This window comes from Mytilus galloprovincialis, chromosome 6 (assembly GCF_965363235.1).
Source record: "Mytilus galloprovincialis chromosome 6, xbMytGall1.hap1.1, whole genome shotgun sequence".
NCBI lineage: Eukaryota > Metazoa > Mollusca > Bivalvia > Mytilida > Mytilidae > Mytilus > Mytilus galloprovincialis.
The window spans coordinates 37,369,890-37,389,731 of record NC_134843.1 but is presented as its reverse complement, the minus strand read 5'-3'; the positions used below and the strand labels follow the sequence as shown (position 1 = coordinate 37,389,731).

At 32.0% G+C, this 19,842-nt stretch overlaps 1 protein-coding gene across 1 annotated transcript; it reads left to right on the top strand.

Moving 5' to 3' along the window:
• Positions 1-884: 884 nt before the first annotated feature.
• Positions 885-18,287, top strand: LOC143079508 (annulin-like). Its single transcript, XM_076254877.1, has 16 exons — positions 885-1,005; positions 1,829-2,276; positions 3,012-3,245; positions 4,036-4,311; positions 4,807-4,925; positions 5,482-5,595; positions 6,872-7,043; positions 7,330-7,477; positions 7,933-8,036; positions 8,305-8,470; positions 8,907-9,037; positions 10,410-10,492; positions 14,719-14,929; positions 15,501-15,661; positions 16,000-16,133; positions 17,675-18,287. Exons 2-16 carry the CDS (start codon positions 1,829-1,831, stop codon positions 17,814-17,816), a joined length of 2,643 nt encoding a protein of 880 aa, XP_076110992.1. The 5' UTR covers positions 885-1,005; the 3' UTR covers positions 17,817-18,287.
• The last annotated feature ends 1,555 nt before the right edge of the window (positions 18,288-19,842 follow it).

Genomic DNA, 19,842 nt, shown 5'->3' with positions numbered 1-19,842 from the left:
TTACCCAAAACAGTCATTTTGTCAAATTAGGTGCGATTGTGTGTCTTCTAAGTTCGAGTTAAACTGTAAATTAAAAATTATTAAGTTTGTTATTCCATAAGTGTCGGAAAAAACTAAAAAAATAAATAAATCTAAATATAGTGTACCATACAAGGTGGTAATCCTTTGTTTTGTGTTAGTCAACTGCATGAATAGGGATTTTGTTTCATAATTTAATAAATCAAATACCACTTTTCAATTATACTAGGTTCCCGAGTACCCAAATTTTCCCTTAAATGTAAAGAATGTTTAAACAATCTGCCAGGGGACACCGTTCTGCATTTCTGCAGAGAATATTTTATAAGCTGTGCAATGAATAAATTAAGAAGATGAAATAGTAATACTAAACTCAAAAGAGGTCATTATACTTTCTTGTTTCATAATAGTTTGTATTTATTGTTTTAGACTCCTTGTGTTATTTGACATAAGGGCATCGTCTTTATATCTGTTTCCATTTTAACAGTATTTTAAAAAGTAAAAGCACCTCCACTCCACCCATCAAAAGTAAATATTTGTCAGTTAGTGCAAACACTAGCAGTAATAACTACTTTAAAAGGTACACTTGTACTCTCAATGTAAAGAAATAAGAGGACCTTGTATAGCTCATTAGGAGTCTCCAAGAAAGCAACCCAACTAACTATATACAAACAAATGTCACTATGAGGAAAATATCTATCAGTATCTAGCATATGTTTTCTGTATTTAATCACATGCTTATTGATTTTACCTGTCGATTTAACTTTTTTAATGCTCATGTAAGCAAAACCAATTTCTATACCAAAGTAAAAATAAATTAATACTTTAAAAATAGAATTCAATTTTATTCAACCCAATATATCTGAAGTGTATCCGTCTATCCGTAAAGTGATGCCAGTCTCTACGGAAACCGTATGTCAACAAAATAGAACAACAAGCAATTGATAGTTGGGTAAAAATTTAAGAGGACTGCTTCATTTCCAAATCAATGTGAGTCAATTTTACTTTATTTTTTAGTCGGTATATATTCGATCTAAATAAGACATTTAAGAAATGTTAACAAAGACTTATTGTAAATTGATTATTTTTTAAATCTACGGCATATTGAATTATTGAATTTATAACTGCTTATTTATATCTTTACAACGAAGTCAAGGTCTTGTTTAAAAATCTGCTTACTAGAACAAAATAACAAATAAATATAAGCATAAACCATGACCAGGTTATTGCAGTATAGATTATAATTAGTGATTATTAAGAAATTAAACATAACAGAGGGGAAAATATACTATATATACTTAGTATTTCTTACCCAATCATTTGCCGCCTCTTGAAAGTACATGTTTTTCATTGATACCAAGTTTGTGATCCTATAATGCTATTTGTTGTTTTCAATTAACCTTACAATGTCAGTGATTAATTTATTGTTGTTTGATTTACGTCCAGTGGCACATATTTCATACATGTTCATGACGAAACACACAAGTAAATCTATCATCATATGAAATGAACTGTTTGAAAGAAACGAAATCGCTTCAAAATAAATGTCATAATAACATGTCGCAAAACTAATTTTTTACGAATCATAAATTTAAGTTCAATAATTAAAGAAAGAAAAGAGCATGGCATATTATTAGATTAAAGATTAAGATTAAAACCTTTTTGAATTTAAACTAAGTTAGAATTAACAATTTAAAATAATCTCTCAGTTGAAAAGGGACATAAGAATAGCTAATAATATTTTTTTTTCTCAGAACAGTTATAAATATTTATTTTTTGACTTTGTTTTATAATCGTATGCTTCTTCATTCAGATGTATAAGAGAAGAATGAAAGACAAGAGGGGAAAGCGCTCCCCACAAAGAAGGAGACGTAAAAATCATGAAAGAGATGCTAAATATTCCTCAAGTAACTGCAGAGTAGTATGTTATGGGCCACCTAAAGATAAAGTATGTGGTTGGGAAAGGAACAAAAGGCGGTGCAGACGTCGATCTGGATCACGTGGGCGCCACAGAAGCGGTAGTCGTCATAGGAGTGGAAGTCGTCACAGGAGTGGAAGTCGTAAGAGACATGGAAGTCGTCACAGAAGTGGAAGTCGTAAGAGACATGGAAGTCGTCACAGGAGTGGAAGTCGTCATAGAAGTGGAAGTCGTCACAGAAGTGGGAGTCGTCACAGAAGTGGAAGTCGGGGCCGAAGAAGCAAAAGTCCACCTGAAAAAATACCAATAATAGACCAAAAACCCGTTGTACAAGATGAGGAAGGTACTAGCTGAATACAAATACTGTCAACCCTGTTTTAAGGGACCCTTTAAAGGAGAGCAAAAAAGTGGTCTCCTAAGACAGGTGTTTTTTTTAATACAGGTTAAATTTATATAAAATAACATACAGAGCCTGAGGGGACCTAAAATTAGTGGTCTTTTAAGACGGGTTTTTGCTAAATACCGGTGGTCTCTTAAGCAGGTTTGACTGTATATTTTTTTTTATCAAAAAGTAATGCAAGCGTTTGACTAAGTAGTATATATTAAAAAAGAAGTTTCAGTTTGATTGCCAATCAGATAACTATCCACCAGAGACCAACTTACATAGATGTTAGTAAGTAAGGACCACCACAGAGCCATCATCAACTATTCAAACCCATATCACATAGCTAGCTTGCTTTCTTAACAACATCTATACTATGTATCGTACCTACCGTTTTTTAACAGACCAAACCAACTTTGATATTAGCAGGAAAATTAAAACAACCATAAAAAAACCGGTACAGTAGAACCTTTATCAACAATCCAGTCAATACGTGCCTTATTCATTTAAGAATTATGATCTATAAAAGAAAATCTATAATCATAGTTCGGCGAATATGTACTGATGTCAAACACACAAAAGGGTAAGACAAAAATACAGAAAACACCATTGAAATCTTAATAAATTAATCTTAACAAAACAAAAGCTGAGTTGAACTTAGATCACAGTCAACCTTCTCCTTATTTTGTTTTACAGAGGAAGTCAACAAACGTTTCCATGTTCTTGGTATCGATTTCAACATTCCTCTCAACACCAAGAATCACCACACAGACAAATTTGAATGCACCGAGGAAAGAGTAAGAGAGGGCGATAGCAAAAAACTGCCAGCTGAGTTGGTTGTCCGTAGGGGTCAGTCCTTCACATTGACCATTACGTTTGACAGAGAATATGACAAGAAGGAGAACGATTTAGAGTTCTGTTTCACAACTGGTAAGCTTCTGAAAAAATATTGATATAATAGAAACACTTCATGCAACCTACATATTTGGTGTATTTGGCATTGTGAGTCCTCAATGGTCTTCAATTTTGTACTTTATTAGGTCTTTTTCTGTAACTTTTTTTTTTATTCGATCGTCTCTGATGAGTCTTTTGTAGACGAAACGTGCGTCTGTCGTACAAAGTTGTAAGCCTGGTATCTATGATGTGTTTAAAGCATTGAAATTATGTACCATTTTCAATTCACTCTCTGAAAGAGGTATTTAAAAAGGAGTCTGATTTTATTTCCCATTTAGTGTGGATATGGTGATAATGTACATGCTTAAATATTCGGACAGTATTGTATATATATCTAAATAACAGTAAGGTGACGGGCTTTCTAATGATTAAGGAGCAAGACACAGAGCACCAATTATCTCCTTTCTACTTTCAAAGCTTTCTGTGTACTGATGGACGGGGCGCAAAACTAGGACAAGATCTACAAATTAACTAATAGTAGATAGCGTGCCGCTTTAAGCTAATCTTATTACAGTCCAAATATATGAAAACAGAACATTAAATGATTTCATGCGCCCAAAGTGCAAAAATTCCTGTGCATAAATCAGTTTTTTAAAGAATAAATAAATACCTACACAAAAATCAATACCAACAAATTTGACCCTAGCAATCAAAATTCATAAACTGCACGAAAATAATGTTTTGATATTTGCAGTACATGTACTTATTTGTTTCAACAAATACAGATGCTATGTGGTATAATGAGTAATGTCTTTCTTTTTTTAAGGATCTAGACCGAAACCACCGAAAGGTACAGCTGTTGAATTCGATATGGATGAAAATGCCAATGGTACCGGTCATCATTCCGAATGGTATGCTAAGATGGTTGAGAAAAAAGGCAACACAATCAAAGTAGAGATTACACCTGCATGCAACTGCATCATTGGGGAATGGGAATTCTCTATTCTTACGTCATCGAAAATCCAAGCGGAAGATGACCCCTTGTTATTCAAGTATACAAGTGGCAGCGATATAACTATTTTATTGAATCCATGGTGTGAACGTAAGTAATAATTATATACTCCATATAAGTAATTAACCAGAAAAAGCAATTACAAAAATGTTGCGACGTAAGTTCAAGTTCAAAATAAAAATTTAAAATTCAAAGATACATGTAATGTCAAGTAATTATACATATAACATATAAAACACGAAAACGCATATTGACGAAATTATAATAATTTTTTTTTAGAAATCGAAGGAAACGTAGTACATCTTTTGTTTCGTGTGGTTTGTTTTTGTGTTTTACAAACGAATAACTCCACGTTTATCGCTTGTAACAAAGCAATAACAATTATTGTGTAAAAGATTTTGTCTTTCCAAACGTTCACACTATATTCTTCTGGTGCATCTGCTACAGGACTTCTTATACAGTTTGACGATACATTTTATGTAAATACTGATTTGAAAATGTTAAAAAAATATAAAGTCTTGTACCTCATTTTACGCGTTATTTCAATCAAAGTATCCATAATTAATAAAGCTTTGTTTATTAAAGATGACGAGTGCTATCTAGCAACAACCAGTCTGTTAAATGAATATGTTTTAAATGACACTGGAGCTGTTTTTCAAGGCAACTATAAACAAATCAACGCAAAAGTTTGGAACTTTGCGCAGGTATAATTTTGATTTGAAATACTTGTATAATAACATATTTATTGTATCAACTGCGTGAAAACGATGAAATATTCACAAAACGACTTGGAAAAACAAATCAAGGTAACAAAAAAAAAAAACAAAAAAAAAATCAAATAAAAATTTGGGATGCGTGGACAGGGTGAGGGTCTCCTGCTATCCACCAACCACCTGACAATGGCATTCAAACTTTGTCATAATGTCACAATCGTCAAGAGGATACATTCCGTATTTGCAGAACAGACGACTATCCTGATACATCATGTCGCTAATGAGTTTTTTTTATCTGATTTTTAGCCTGTATATGTAAAAAGGGGGGAAAATACAAAGGAAGCAACCAAATACCAAAGCCAAAACAAAAATATCACAAAAAAAAGACCCCAACTCTGGAAAGTCCTTAGAGTCACAAGAAGGGACAGTGGATTTTCAGTGGTCATGTGCGTACGAATTCAAAAGGATAGTTTGAAAGTTGAAAAGTGATGTATTATTTTTACGGAATTGTTCATATATATATGTGATATTATTTGTTTTGTTGTAGTTTGAAAATAAGGTTTTGGAGATCAGTTTGGACCTTTTACTGGAACATTTTGGTGGTCAGCCAACAATTGATATGAGCGACCCAATTAAGTTGTCAAGAGCTATCACAGAAGTCGTAAGTTTTAAATAAGTTATATCTTTGAGGAAAAAAATGAAAAAAAATGTACACGCATCGGGCATTCGGAAATCTTAGTAAACCTTTTTGAATCTATATATTGATGTTTCGTTCACTCATTAAAATACTTGACAAACTATCTACGTATAAAAAAATAGATAAAGTTAACCACAAAGTCATGTTCACCCCTGGTACATTCTGTATCTGCGCGTCCAAAGTCAGGAGCCTGTTATTTACTTAGCGACAACCATTTGTTTTTGTTTACCATATGTTTTCCAATTAATTTTTATGCCCCACCTATGATAGTAGAGGGGCATTATGTTTTCTGGTCTAAGCGTCCGTTCGTCCGTCCGTCCGTTCTTCCGTTCGTTCATGTTAAAGTTTTTGGTCAAGGTAGTTTTTGATGAAGATGAAGTCCAATCAACTTCAAACTTAGTACACATGTTCCCTATAATATGATCTTTCTAATTTAATTGCCAAATTAGACTTTTGACCCCAAATTCACGGTCCACTGAACATAGAAAATGATAGTGCAAGTTTCAGGTTAAAGTTTGACAAATGAGGATGATGATGAAGGTGACTTTTTATAACAACCTTCACTACCATGATGGTATTGCACGGTTGGCTCTTGCTTGTGCCTTTTTTTTGGCATTTAAATAGTTCATTTTTGGAATAAGGTAATTGATATGATTTTTTGACAAATGTATAAACAATTCAAACGAGAAAACTTACAGTCTGGTTTAAGTACAAAATAATAAATAACAAGAATGTGTCCATAATACACGGATGCCCCACTCCCATTATCATTTTCTATGTTCAGTGGACCGTGAAATTGGGATAAAAAATATAATTTGGCATATAAATTAGAAAGATCATATTATAGGGAACATGTGTACTAAGTTTCAAGTTGATTGGACTTCAACTTCTTCAAAAACTACCTTGACCAAAAACTTCAACCTGAAGCGGGACGAACGGACGGACGAACGGACGGACCCACTGACCAGAAAACATTATGTCCCTCTACTATCGTAGGTGGGGCATAACAAGTTTGTATGCATGTTAAAGATTTTATATTTTTGCTTTTGTATTTCTTTTATTTTACATTTATTGATTGATTTGCCTGTTCAATAATCCTCTCATATATTTACGATTTACGGTCCCTCGAGTAAAATTTAAAAAAAAAGTATTTAATACTTTTATTCGACGTTCTTAGTCTGATTTACATAAAAGATAAACTCCACTTAACGGATCATAATCATTTATATTCCTTTTGAAGGTAAATGCAAATGATGGTGGCGTTCTGGTCGGAAATTGGAGTGGGAAATATGAGGATGGTATTTCACCAACCATGTGGTCTAGCAGTGAGAGCATTCTCAACAAATACGACGAGACTAAGGAGAGTGTCAAATACGGACAGTGTTGGGTTTTCTCGGCAATAACTACAACTGGTTAGTATATTATGTTAGTTTGTTCGTATATTTCCTACTACACTCCTCCCTATGTCATTTGTAAAACATTGATGAAAATCCATGCAAATTGTTTTTTACACACTAAAAGTAAAGGCTCTGCCAAATTTGCCCGGATGACTAAAAAATATAATTTTATATTTTATATTTGTATGTCAAGTGTATAAGTAGCCCACGTAACTCAATTACAAGAATGCATTTAAACATAGTATTTGATACACAAGGTGATATCTGCATTTATGTAAAATGTTGATTCATTATATTCCAGTATGTCGAGCATTAGGACTGCCATGTCGGAGTGTTACAAACTTTAGTTCGGCCCACGATTCAGATGGAAGTGTAGCTATTGATGAAGAATATGAAAAAGATAAAAAGACTGGAAAACTTAAAAGACTTAAAACTGGCGATTCAGTATGGTAAGTTTCTTTTGCTTAGACAAACATACACACTTGTTACGTAAGAGATACAAATTTGCTTACAACAAAAAAACGCATGGAATCTTTAAGGAAAAAAAAAACTGAGGACAAATTAAAATCACTCATTGACCTACGTAAAATAAGTTTAATTCATATGTATTGGAATGTGTATCTAATTTTGTCTTACGTATATATAGCCCAGTCCTTTCGCTTAAATTAACCGAACAAAGTGTTTGGAGCAGTGCTATCTCAGACTCTTAGATTGTTATGATACGGATACTCAGGAAAATATCCCACAGAAATAGATGACCTTCTTAACTGTGCAGTAGTTAAGACAACACTCTGGATTTACCAATATTATTCCAGTCAACAGTCCATTAACCGTCCCTCATACATACATTTTTTGTGATAATGAAGTATAACAATGTTTTTGAATGCACACATGCTTTTTTCAGGAATTTCCATGTATGGAATGAGTGTTGGATGACCCGGAATGATCTTGGGAATGGCTATGATGGTTGGCAAGTCATCGATGCAACACCACAAGAAGTTAGTGGAGGTAATTCATGTATATTCACTGTTAATTTGATTGCAAACATTTATACAATGCCGGTTACCAGAAATTGAAATAAGAAAAAAAGAACGATTTCCAGATTCAGATGTATTTATCATAAGAATTCGAACAGATTATTGTGACAATAATTTGAGATGGAATCCGTGTTAAGACTACCAACATGTTGAACATTTTGTTTTCTCTTTGGAATTTCAATGTTTTACTTTAATGGAGAGTTGTCGTTCTTTAATACAGAGTTGTTGTTTTCCAACAGGTGTTTATAGATGTGGACCTGCTCCAGTTACTGCAATAAAGCGAGGAGAACTTGGCAGAATGCAGTATGACCTGCCATTTGTATTTGCTGAAGTAAACGCTGATGTTATTAAATGGGTTAAACTTTCATCATCGAAATGGGAAAAACTTGATGTAGACACATCTAGGTAGATATATATATATATATCTGTTTCGCTTGCTTAAATCGTTTAACGTATCAATAGAGGTTAAGCTGACAATCTTCAAACATACAGAAGCAATTCATTGGGGAAAGTTTCCTGGTTTTGCCTTTTTGCATCTAGCTTTAAAAACTTGTGAGTGTTGATATCATTTCGATCAAATAAAGGTTTTGATATATCCCAGTGCCCTCAAACGGGAAGACTTATTGTATAGAATGTATAGAATGTTTGTCGAGTATATTAAAACGTTTATGAATAGGGCTATTGATCAACTCTAATTTGGCCACAAAACAACCTACAGTTATTAAATCAACAGTTTTAACTTAAAGATAATATCACAACGTTACATACAAGTTAAAAAGGTATTTACAACACTGCAGTGGTAAATAATCGAACAGTATTACCCCCTCACTTTTGATTTCAGAGTTGGTAAAAATATAAGTACGAAAGAGCCAGATGGTAAACCATACGATAAAAATCAGTCACTGTTCCCATGGAATTGGGGTAAAGATGATGGACGTTTTGATATTACACATGAATATAAATACAAAGAAGGTACGTTTATAATTTATTTAGATTTTGTCGAATACTAGAAAAAAAAGTAAATTATAAGTATATTGCGAGACGGGTGATACGTAACAGCATTTACCACTTAGCATCCATGACGTCCGCCAATATAGATATTACAGAATATATTTGAAGTTGTTTAGAATGAAATTCAAAACAGTGTGGCTGTGGCCATTGATTGACACATTAAATTCATCCATTGACCGGGACAATTTAGGTGAACGTTTGTATGTAACGACCACTGCTCAATATGTACTTTTTAAAGACACTTAAACTATGGGGTCACCAAAGGTTCTCAACACCTTAATAAAGTAATTCGAAAAATTAATCAGAAATAACACGATGTTTTGATTTATATTTTTATTATATTCCTGATTAATTTTTCGAATTATTTTATAATTAAAGGCGTTAAGAAACCTTTGGTGACCCCACAGTTTAAATGTATATCGTATGTACGTCGTGAACAGTGGTCGTTACAGACAAACGTTCACGTAAATTGTCCCAGTCAATGGATGAATTTAATGTGTCAATCAATGGCCACAGCCACACTGTTTTGAATTTCATTCTAGATGTGTTTTCGAAATATGCATTTATCATTTAAGCTACAGTATAATGCATTTTTCTTGTTATTTACTTTTGACGTGACGTGGATGTACATTTCTTATACGGATACATAGATTCTATGTTTTATTTAACGATTTGACGGGATGTTGTTAAATGCTCAATAAAAAGTAAATATCTCCTCACCTCTTTTGTTTGCATGTTTGTTTGTTTGTTTGTTTTTTGGTTTGTTTGTCTTGATTTGTTTCACATTTTGTCATGTTGGGACTATTGTAGCTCGTTATGCGACATCGGTTTGGCTTATTGTTGAAGGTGCATACTGTGATCGATAATTGAAAACATCTACTTCATTGGTATTTGTTGGGTACTTGTCTCATTGATAATAATACAACATTTCCTTATTTCACATTGCATTGTATATTAGACACTGCAGGTATCTACATCTAATTAGTTAGAGTTGTCCCCCATTTCACATGGAATTTACTCAGGGAAGAACAATATAATTCATCGCAGAATTGAGATTAATCAACGGCAAACGTTGCATTTGACAGAACAACAGAGTAGCAAAGCATATTTTTATTTTTTAATTCCACTGAAGTATGGTTAGTTGATGGTTGATTTTACTTAACGTCCAAAACTGTAAAATTAAAATTTTATTTGTTATAAAATAAGGAAATGAATGATTGCTAACAAGTCCATATCATTCCCTAACACAGAAATGTCTTACAAATGCGAATCAACTATCTGTCTTATGCTGTTGCAAAGTAAAATGGTAAATAAATATGTGTTTTGTCAACAGGAACTTTAGAAGAACGGCTAGCAGTGCAAAATGCTGGTAAAGCATCGAAGAAAGTACGACAAGTTGACGAAGCTGAACATATGGTAATTTAAACAAGAAGTTATATATTAAAGAATATGTATTTTAAATTTTATATTTCTAACCTTATGATATCAAAATGGAATTCAAGAAAAAAAAATTCGCTATTTACTTAAAATATCCAGTATGGTTTTAAATAGTATTCACCGTTGTAAAATTCTAAACATAATTATGTTAAAGTTTACTTTGTTCAATACGTAGTATATCATATAGTTATTAAAGATACCAGGCTTATGATTTAATAATTCAGACGCGCATTTCGTCTACATATGACTCATCATAGGCGAGTGACTTTAACCATAAAATAAAATTTTTAATGCACCTACCTAACACACGGCTAAATTATATATCATTTGAAAGCTACACATCTGTACTATCTGTTTTGCCCGGTCGTAAAAAAATCGTACGGTGCAATTTCCGTCAAATCAAGATCAAAGGTCAAGGACGAATAAGTACATATTTTCTAAGATTTCATCTTGATTGCATAGTATGACTTTCATACACTAAATTCATATATGCAAACAATTTAAACTCTTAGCAGAGAGATTAACAGACATTCTCATATGCATTTTAAAATATTTAAAGCGTTTTTTTGCTAGACAGCACATGTTTCCTGAAATTCGAGCCAAAGTTAACAAAATGTGTGAAAACCCAAATTTTTCTATCTGATGCAACTGATAATCACTTAAAACTAAGTAAAACCCTGTAATGACTATCAAAGAAGTTTTTGACATCATAAATTTCCTAAAATTATGCTTACTTCTAAACAAACAGCAAATCATAACAACTCATACAGTTGCCCAAAATACCACCATCTGCGAAAAAAACAGCTTTTAAGCATTTCTTCCTATTTAAACATTGTATGTTGTCAATATAAGATTTATTCAACAAATTCTTAAGAAATTGAAAAATTTAAAGTAAAAAAATATGTGCGCAAATTATACTATTGCTTGAAATAAAGGGAGCGAAACTAAGAAATTGCAATCTGCATTTTAACTACCAGACTGAAATAATTTAAACATCTTTCGACTTTTCTAATTGTTTGATTTGTAGCTTTATTATAAATATTGATGTAGTGAAAAGACCTTTTATTTATTAAATGTGAACGATAAAAAAGAAATTGAAGATTTAGACAAACATAAATAAAAAATAAATTGAAATTTCAAAGAAATAAAAAACTAGTAAAAACATTATAAAACATGACTTCTTGATTGCTTAAATTGCGTTGTTCATTGTTTAAATGCATTAATTCATCAAATGAGAATAATTTTGAAGAAAAAAAAATCCATTATTACGCAACGATTCTAGTTACAACTAGACTTCCTGAATAGCTTGAATGACTAGTTCATTTTTAATACGAGGATGACTTCATGCAAGAGTTTCTGATGACGACTGAAAAGAAGCTAGCATTATCTTGAAACTTCACTTTCCACTATATAGATGATGTCATCTCACTGAATAGTGCCAAATTTGTGACAATGTTGGAATCGTATTTTCCATTCAAATTGAAAATAAAAGGCTCAACAGATATAGTTAACTCTATCACGTATCTTGAAATCGACGATGAGGGTTGGTTGAAAACAAGTTTTACGACAAAAAGAGAAGAGCATAAATGAACCCATAAAAACACTCCTTACTACCAAATTATAAAATTTTCATTTCTATGTAGCAATATTATAGCAACGGCTGCATATCTATGCTACTAAAGGAGGAGACCGATTTCACTGAAAATCCTCTGAAACAATAACAAGTCCGAAATATTTATGATATGACGTATAAATGTAGAGTTTTGTATTTCCTTAATTTTTCTTTGCATGCTCAGTCGACGTACTGCCCGCGAAATTAAATAAACCTTTTTATTTAAACACTTGCCCAATTGTAACGCGCTTTCGTGGAATCTTCTTGTGGAGTATATATCTCCAAGTTGATACAATATTTCAGAGCTTGCATTTACTTTCACGATTTTCGTGATAGTGCGTAACTGCTCACAATGAAGATATTAAATAAAGGCAACTATAGTTTACCGCTGTTCAATAGTCATCAATCGATTTACTAGTAACTGAAACAACTCCGGGTCACAAACCAAAACCAAGGAAAATGCATCAACTATAAGAGGAACACAACGATATAACAGAAACACTGAACTGCTTCAAAAACAAACGCCAACATACAAAGAAACAGATTAATGGATACCAACTGTCATATGCCTGACTTGGTACAGGACATTTGAAGAAAAATGGTGGTTCGAATATGGGTTTAAACCAGAGTTCAAATGCAAAATTGAAATTATCCCTTAGAACATTTTATGGACGCCCCTACTAGTTGGTTGACAATTATGAAATATCTATTTCGCCAGATGACGACTGATAAGTTCCAATCCGTCATCTCTGCCTTGATTGTCACCTACCGAATAAGGCTTGGCACCGAGTTAGGAATTACATAGCCACAAGATGGGTGTCACATGTGGAACATGATCTGATTACCCTTTGGGAGCCCCTGAGTTCACCCCAAATATTTGTGGAGGGTTTGTGTTACTCAATCTGTAGTTTTATATGTTAGGTTTTGTATACTGTTGCTTCTCTTGTTCGTTTTTTTGCCGATTTTCATTACTGCAAGTTAATGTCTTCAAAGTAAAATATTACCAAAGGGACAATCAACATCTCAAACCATGAATCAAATAAACTTTATTAAAACAATGAACACAATTAAATTAAAGTCAAAGAGACGAACAACAGTCCACAAAACACAGCACACCATGAAAACGATCATTGCCTAAAACAGCGAATGATCTTATGAGGTCAGGAAGGGTATTCAGCTTGTTCATTTTTTTATTTCACAACTGCTTATAGTGTTTTACATACACAATGACCTGCATTTGTATTTTAAAAGCTTATGTTGAAAATGATCAAAGCATCTTTTATTCAAACAATTAAAGCGATTCAACTTCTAAACACATTTAATATGACTAACACGATTTTAAACTAAATAAGAAGCAGCAGAATTCTATTTAGTTCGTTTACATCCCGCTTTGGACAAGCAAGTGTTTCTTTACAAGGTTACTTATTTCAATGTTGCCTACGATTCAGTCGCAAAGTCATGTTTGCATTTAAACATGATTACAAAAAGTAAATATGTTTGACTTCGTAAAAAACATATTTTTACCACAATTAGCTCGTATATATTCTTTTCGAACTTTAAATACCCCTTCTTTTATTATATTGACAATAAGCGATGTGCTATCTTAACATAGAATAACAAAATTATCACTATTTGCAGATGGCAGATTTTTGAGCAACTGCAAACACTTCAATACAAGGCTGTTTTATGAACAATAATTAATAGTTGCATCTTAAAATTACAAAACAAATATTCCTTGACCTAAAACATATACATTTATCTATTTTTTAAGCATACAAATATCGATTCCCCAAGATGTATTTTGCTTTTGGAACAATTTTTCATTTTTTTAGGATTAATGATCAATTTCAATTTCTTGGGAAATATGGCGCATCTAACTTCTTATGTTTTGTTTGATTTGGAAATAATGTATCATGTTCCATAAAGTTCATATGATCTTTTGGTAAATTTTATGGTACAAGAATTAGAAAATGGCTTTTTGTTTAGTAATCGCAAAAATTGGAATGTTCATTCATGACCTTTGACCTTGATTTAACAGAAAATGCACCGTACGATTTTTTTACGACCGGGCAAAACAGAAAGTACAGGTTATTAGCTTTCGAATGATATGTAATACAGCCGTGTGTTAGGTGGGTGCATTAAAGTCGTTAACTAAGCGTCTTTTTGAAATAAGTCACTCGCCTATCAGTGACTCTCAGATCAAAATAGTTTGCAAGCCAAACAAGTACAACATTGAAGAGCATGGATGACCCAAAATTCCCAAATGTTGTGCAAATTACGTCTGAGGTTACCTTTGCCTTTGTTAAGAAAATCATTAATATTTCGAATATTTAATACTAACATTAAATTCATAAAAATGACCATATAATTTGATATTCATGTCAAGACCGAATTCAAAGTGCTGACTACATATCAGATTTACCTTGTGTACCGTGTTTACTTGAAAATTTAAACAGGATAACAGATGTGTCGTGCTTTGTGATAGAATATCTGTAAATTGTATGCAAACTGCCGGAATAAATAGTACGTTTTCAGTCCAAACAATTAGGACACAAATAACATCATCTTTTAAAATAACACTTAAAATTTACAGGATGTGGTGATGGATATTGTTGGTAATGACGGTATTTTACTCGGAAGCAATTTTGACGTGGAGGTCAAAGTAAAAAACCAATCTAAAGATCATAAAGTACGGACCATCACGGTCCTGGATATAGGTGTAGAACCAAAGCTCTATACTGGTGAAACTGGTGACGAATTTGCTGAAAAGCGGTACAATGACATCCGATTGAAATATGAAGAAGGTATTTTATTTGGTAGCTCCTTTTAAATTTACTCGTATGTTGTATATTTTACATATAAAAGTGCAAAACAATAAAAAAAAAAATGGCCAAAAATTTGAAAAGATGTTTATGATGAAATGTACACTTTCCTGTATACCCAACGTTTTAAGATTTTCAGTCAATCATGGTTGTCACAAGATACGCCATTTTTAGCATAGTCATTCATTTAGTCATGAAAATAATTTCCATTCTTCCTGCTTAAATATAGGAATCATTTATAAGTATATTTTATTATAGCTTGATATCATTTGTGATTTAGAACGATATATGTAGTAAATAAAACTCCAATACTTTTTGAAGATATCTTAATCTGATGTTATAAATATTTTTAGTTCTTGTAAAAGCGACCTGTTCTTGATATATGTATACATGTATGATGTTCGACAACGCTTTGGTTTCTTTTGAAATAAACATCACAATTATGAAAGTTCAGTCATATAATTTACCCCAATATATGAATTAAGAAACTAGTGTACCAATTTTGAATTGACAAAGTTGAATTTAATAAATGCATGAGTGGACGTTTTTTTAGAGGAAACATTTAAGTTTACACTGAAACCCGATGACTATCTAGACCATCTCGAAGAGCAATATATGATGAATATAACTGCTACGGCTCAAGTCAAAGAGACTGGCAAAGTACATATCAAAGAGGAGGACTACAGACTTAGGAGACCAGATATAGAAGTTGAGGTAATAATAAACGAAGTAACATTTGCGAAATAAAATATTTGTTAATATACAAGAAAGTCTTGTACACACAAAAATATTAAACTATGATAAGAATACAAGCTATAAGCATGCTAAAGTTACAATAAAATGTAAGAATTGTATTTGTTGAATTTATATTACAAAGAAGGTAACGTTTACTGGTTAAATTTTGAAGGTAACGACATTTTCAATGATTGAGTAACACACGAGAGATAATTCCTACAATGGAGATTCTATCAACGAAATCTATTTTAATAGAAATAATTGACATAATATGTACTTAATTTTACTTTTACTAAAAAACATTAAATGTATTTTAGGCTCCAAAGTCTGGAAAAAGATATAAACCGTTTGAAATAAACGTGTCTCTGAAAAATCCATTATCGAAACCAATGACGAAATGTGTTGTTCATGTTGAAGCTAACGGTATAGTGAACGTAGAGGAAAAAATCAGGTAAACTTGAACATACGTATTTGTCAATTATTGTTGGATTTACACCGTTTCTTACCATTGTGATATCTTGATAAACCACACAGTGATTATCACTGATTTACCTATTTTCCATTCATCATTACACATTTTACTACTTTTCCCGAGGTCTACAATATTTTATCCTCCTTCAGCAGTTGAATTATAAAAATTTAAATTGTTCGGTTAACCTCGTAATTAGATATTAAAACATTTAACGTTCTAGAGTGAATAGATATCGTAACTAACGAAGTGTTGTTGTCGAATCTTTATATATTAATCGATTTATCATTGAACAGCCTTGATAAAGGATCTGCCAAAGAGACAACAACCACCAATGACCACGGGTCTTCAACGCAGTGAAAAAATACCGCAACCAGGGACAGGCTTAAGCTAGCCCCCTTAACAATACACTTTATCGCCAATCTCGGCTGACCCTGCCGCTTGACCTTTTGACGCATACAACAATCATTTTTCCATTGTGGCGTCAGATATTTTGTTTTATGACGTCAAAATTTTACGGGAACCTGTGTGATATCCAGTAATGGCGGACAAATAGCGATAAGGTGTATGATGTATACTTGGTATTGATATGGAAACACAATAAACTCCAAATCTTATTAATGAATCAAGATTACAATAACAAATAATACTAAAAAAGGCTGAAGATCATGATTTGGAGCAGGCGCAAATTTCGGGCGTGGCGTCACATGTTTTGTATGAACTCAAACTTCCGTCTGTACATTTAGTCAATGATGAATAAACACACACTTAGAAATACTCGCAGTCAATGGGTTTTGGTATCCTTATAGTCAATGGAAGGCTCAAAGACTGGCATCCAGAATATAATTCGGCATCCAATATAAGTACATTTTGTATATTGCTTTAACAAGGACACTGTTTTACTTCATTTAAATTAACATTTTTCAAAAAAATATATCTGAATGACAAAGAAAACTTTCAACTGTCTTTCTGTTACATATTTTATCTACGCTTCCCTTTAAGTAAATTATTTACCGTAGATAATTTTCTTTTATCGATGTTCGTCCTTGGGTTATAAATAGTCAAAAACGTCAAACTAATTAAATAAATGGACAACATCAAGCCCTTTTTTAAACGAAAGTGAAAATTGTACCAACATTTGAGTTCATCTAATTGTATGATGCAAAAATATATTTCTCTTTGTAACATTCAGTCACAGATACATTTCAACAACGTCCTTGTGTTTGTTTAACTAATCCGAGATGTTAAACAAAACGTAGACTTTTTGACGAATGATTGGCAACAAAAGCCTTATGTGCGATAAACGTTGCTATTTTACACATAGACAATAGTTGTTGCATCAGCATATATGGGGTCTAACATGCCTCTTCCAGGAGAAGCAACTAAATTCTGCACCAAGTGGCTAAACATACCACCCTTGAAGGTTATGATTTATCAATTATGCATATTCTATACACCTATGTCTAAATATGAGTGTATTTCACATTTGTTCTTGTTTAGTTATATTTCATTTTATGTTCTAGCGACATTCCTGCAAATTCAACATGGAAGCACTCAATTACAATAAAGGCCAAAAGATATGGAAGAATAACCATGAACGTCACTCTGGATTGTGTGGAGATAAAAGATATTACTGGCTATGCAAATATTGAAATTGAGCCATAAAGTTGAAAATTGTATTTCAAAGTTAGAACAATTGTTTTATTTATATTTAATTTAGTTGCATTTTATAGAAAAATAAAAACAAACTTGCTTTTAATATAAAACAATGTAGTTCTTTCGTATATAAGCTATAGTCTTCCTCTTTGATGTAGAACCATACAATGCTCAATTCACACAGTGATCAATTATATTTGAAAAATGCCATGATAGAAAGAGGTGTAAATAAGATTATTATAGTACAACTTATACATAAGTTTTATACTTATATTATTTACAGAGTTTACAATTATAGCAATAGTCGGAATAAAGAACAACAGCGAACAAACATACCACAGAACATAGGTATAGCAGCACATTTTTACCGTGACATGATGGTTGAATAATTTGATTTAACTAAACAAATTGCATGTTTTTTTTAACCTTACTAATATAGCAGCAATGCACTTAATCAGATAGTTTTTTTTTTAAATTATATCATTTTGTTGTCATTATCAATATGAACTGTTAGTATTTTTTATTAATCAGACAATTTTTCTTTTATACTTATATCATTTTGTTAATATGAAATTGTTAGTATTTTTATTACATATTGTTAATTTTATATGTTTAGATTAAAACTATGGTCTCCAATGCAAATGTTGTTGTGTTTTCCTTAATGATGACCATAGTAAATATGCTGTCGGTATGACATTATTATAAAATCAAGTAAAACATTTTATGTTGCATACCGACAGCCATTTATTTTTTTTAAAATCTAGGAAAAGTCTTATTTCCAATAACTATATGACATGAATGTAAAACAAAAATTGCTTCTGGTTTGGTAAGTACTCAAACAAATATATTAATGAGTATTGAATGTCAAGCTATTGATCAGCTTAAGCATACATGTGTCGTTTTATGTTGCAACAAATACTGCAAGTTTTATAAGCGTTACACACGAGGGGATATTTTTCACGATAAGACCTTTTTCAGTGCAAAGAAGGGTCCCCCTGTGAGTCATGAGGTCAATAAGTTTGTAATTTAACACAAAAATGTTCAAATACCCTCTATCTTACATATTGTTAATTTTATATGTTTAGATTAAAACTATGGTTTCCAATGCAAATGTTGTTGTGTTTTCCTTAATGATGACCATAGTAAATATGCTGTCGGTATGACATTATTATAAAATCAAGTAAAACATTTTATGTTGCATACCGACAGCCATTTATTTTTTAAAAAATCTAGGAAAAGTCTTATTTCCAATAATTTATGACATGAATGTAAAACAAAAATTGCTTCTGGTTTGGTAAGTACTCAAACAAATATATTAATGAATATTGAATGTCAAGCTATTGATCAGCTTAAGCATACATGTGTCGTTTTATGTTGCAACAAATACTGCAAGTTTTATAAGCGTTAAACACGAGGGGATATTTTTCACGATAAGACCTTTTTCAGTGCAAAGAAGGGTCCCCCTGTGAGTCATTAGGTCAATAAGTTTGTAATTTATCACAAAATTTTTCAAATAACCTCTATCTTAGTTGCCTAGAAAAAATCTTTCACGCCCCTGTATATTATTTATTGTTAAATAGGTTGAAAACCGTTAATATCGGCATCCCTATCATACAGATGTTTATTGATCAACATAAAGAATTTTGTTTACATAATAACTACTTTTGTTGATCATAGTACGAGAAAAGAATTGAATATTTATAGTCATATCAAACACTCCTTATATGTTTGCATCAATCCAAAAAAGTTCGCTTTATTTTAATTGGATTGATGAAAACATATAAAACTTAAAAGTAGCATATAGCATACAAATTTGATGATTTCTTATCAGAAGGAATCTATCTCTTTATAAACATAATTATAGATTATGTGATAAAATAATTGCCGGACATTAGTTAAACCACTATATTTCAATATGGTTTCGAAAATGAACCTTGCCATGTTCTATGAAAACAATGATAGCAATTGTGTGAAGATGAAGAGGGAAGACGTGGACGTTGGGTTTCGCTTTATTTTAAATGTGTATTAAATTTGA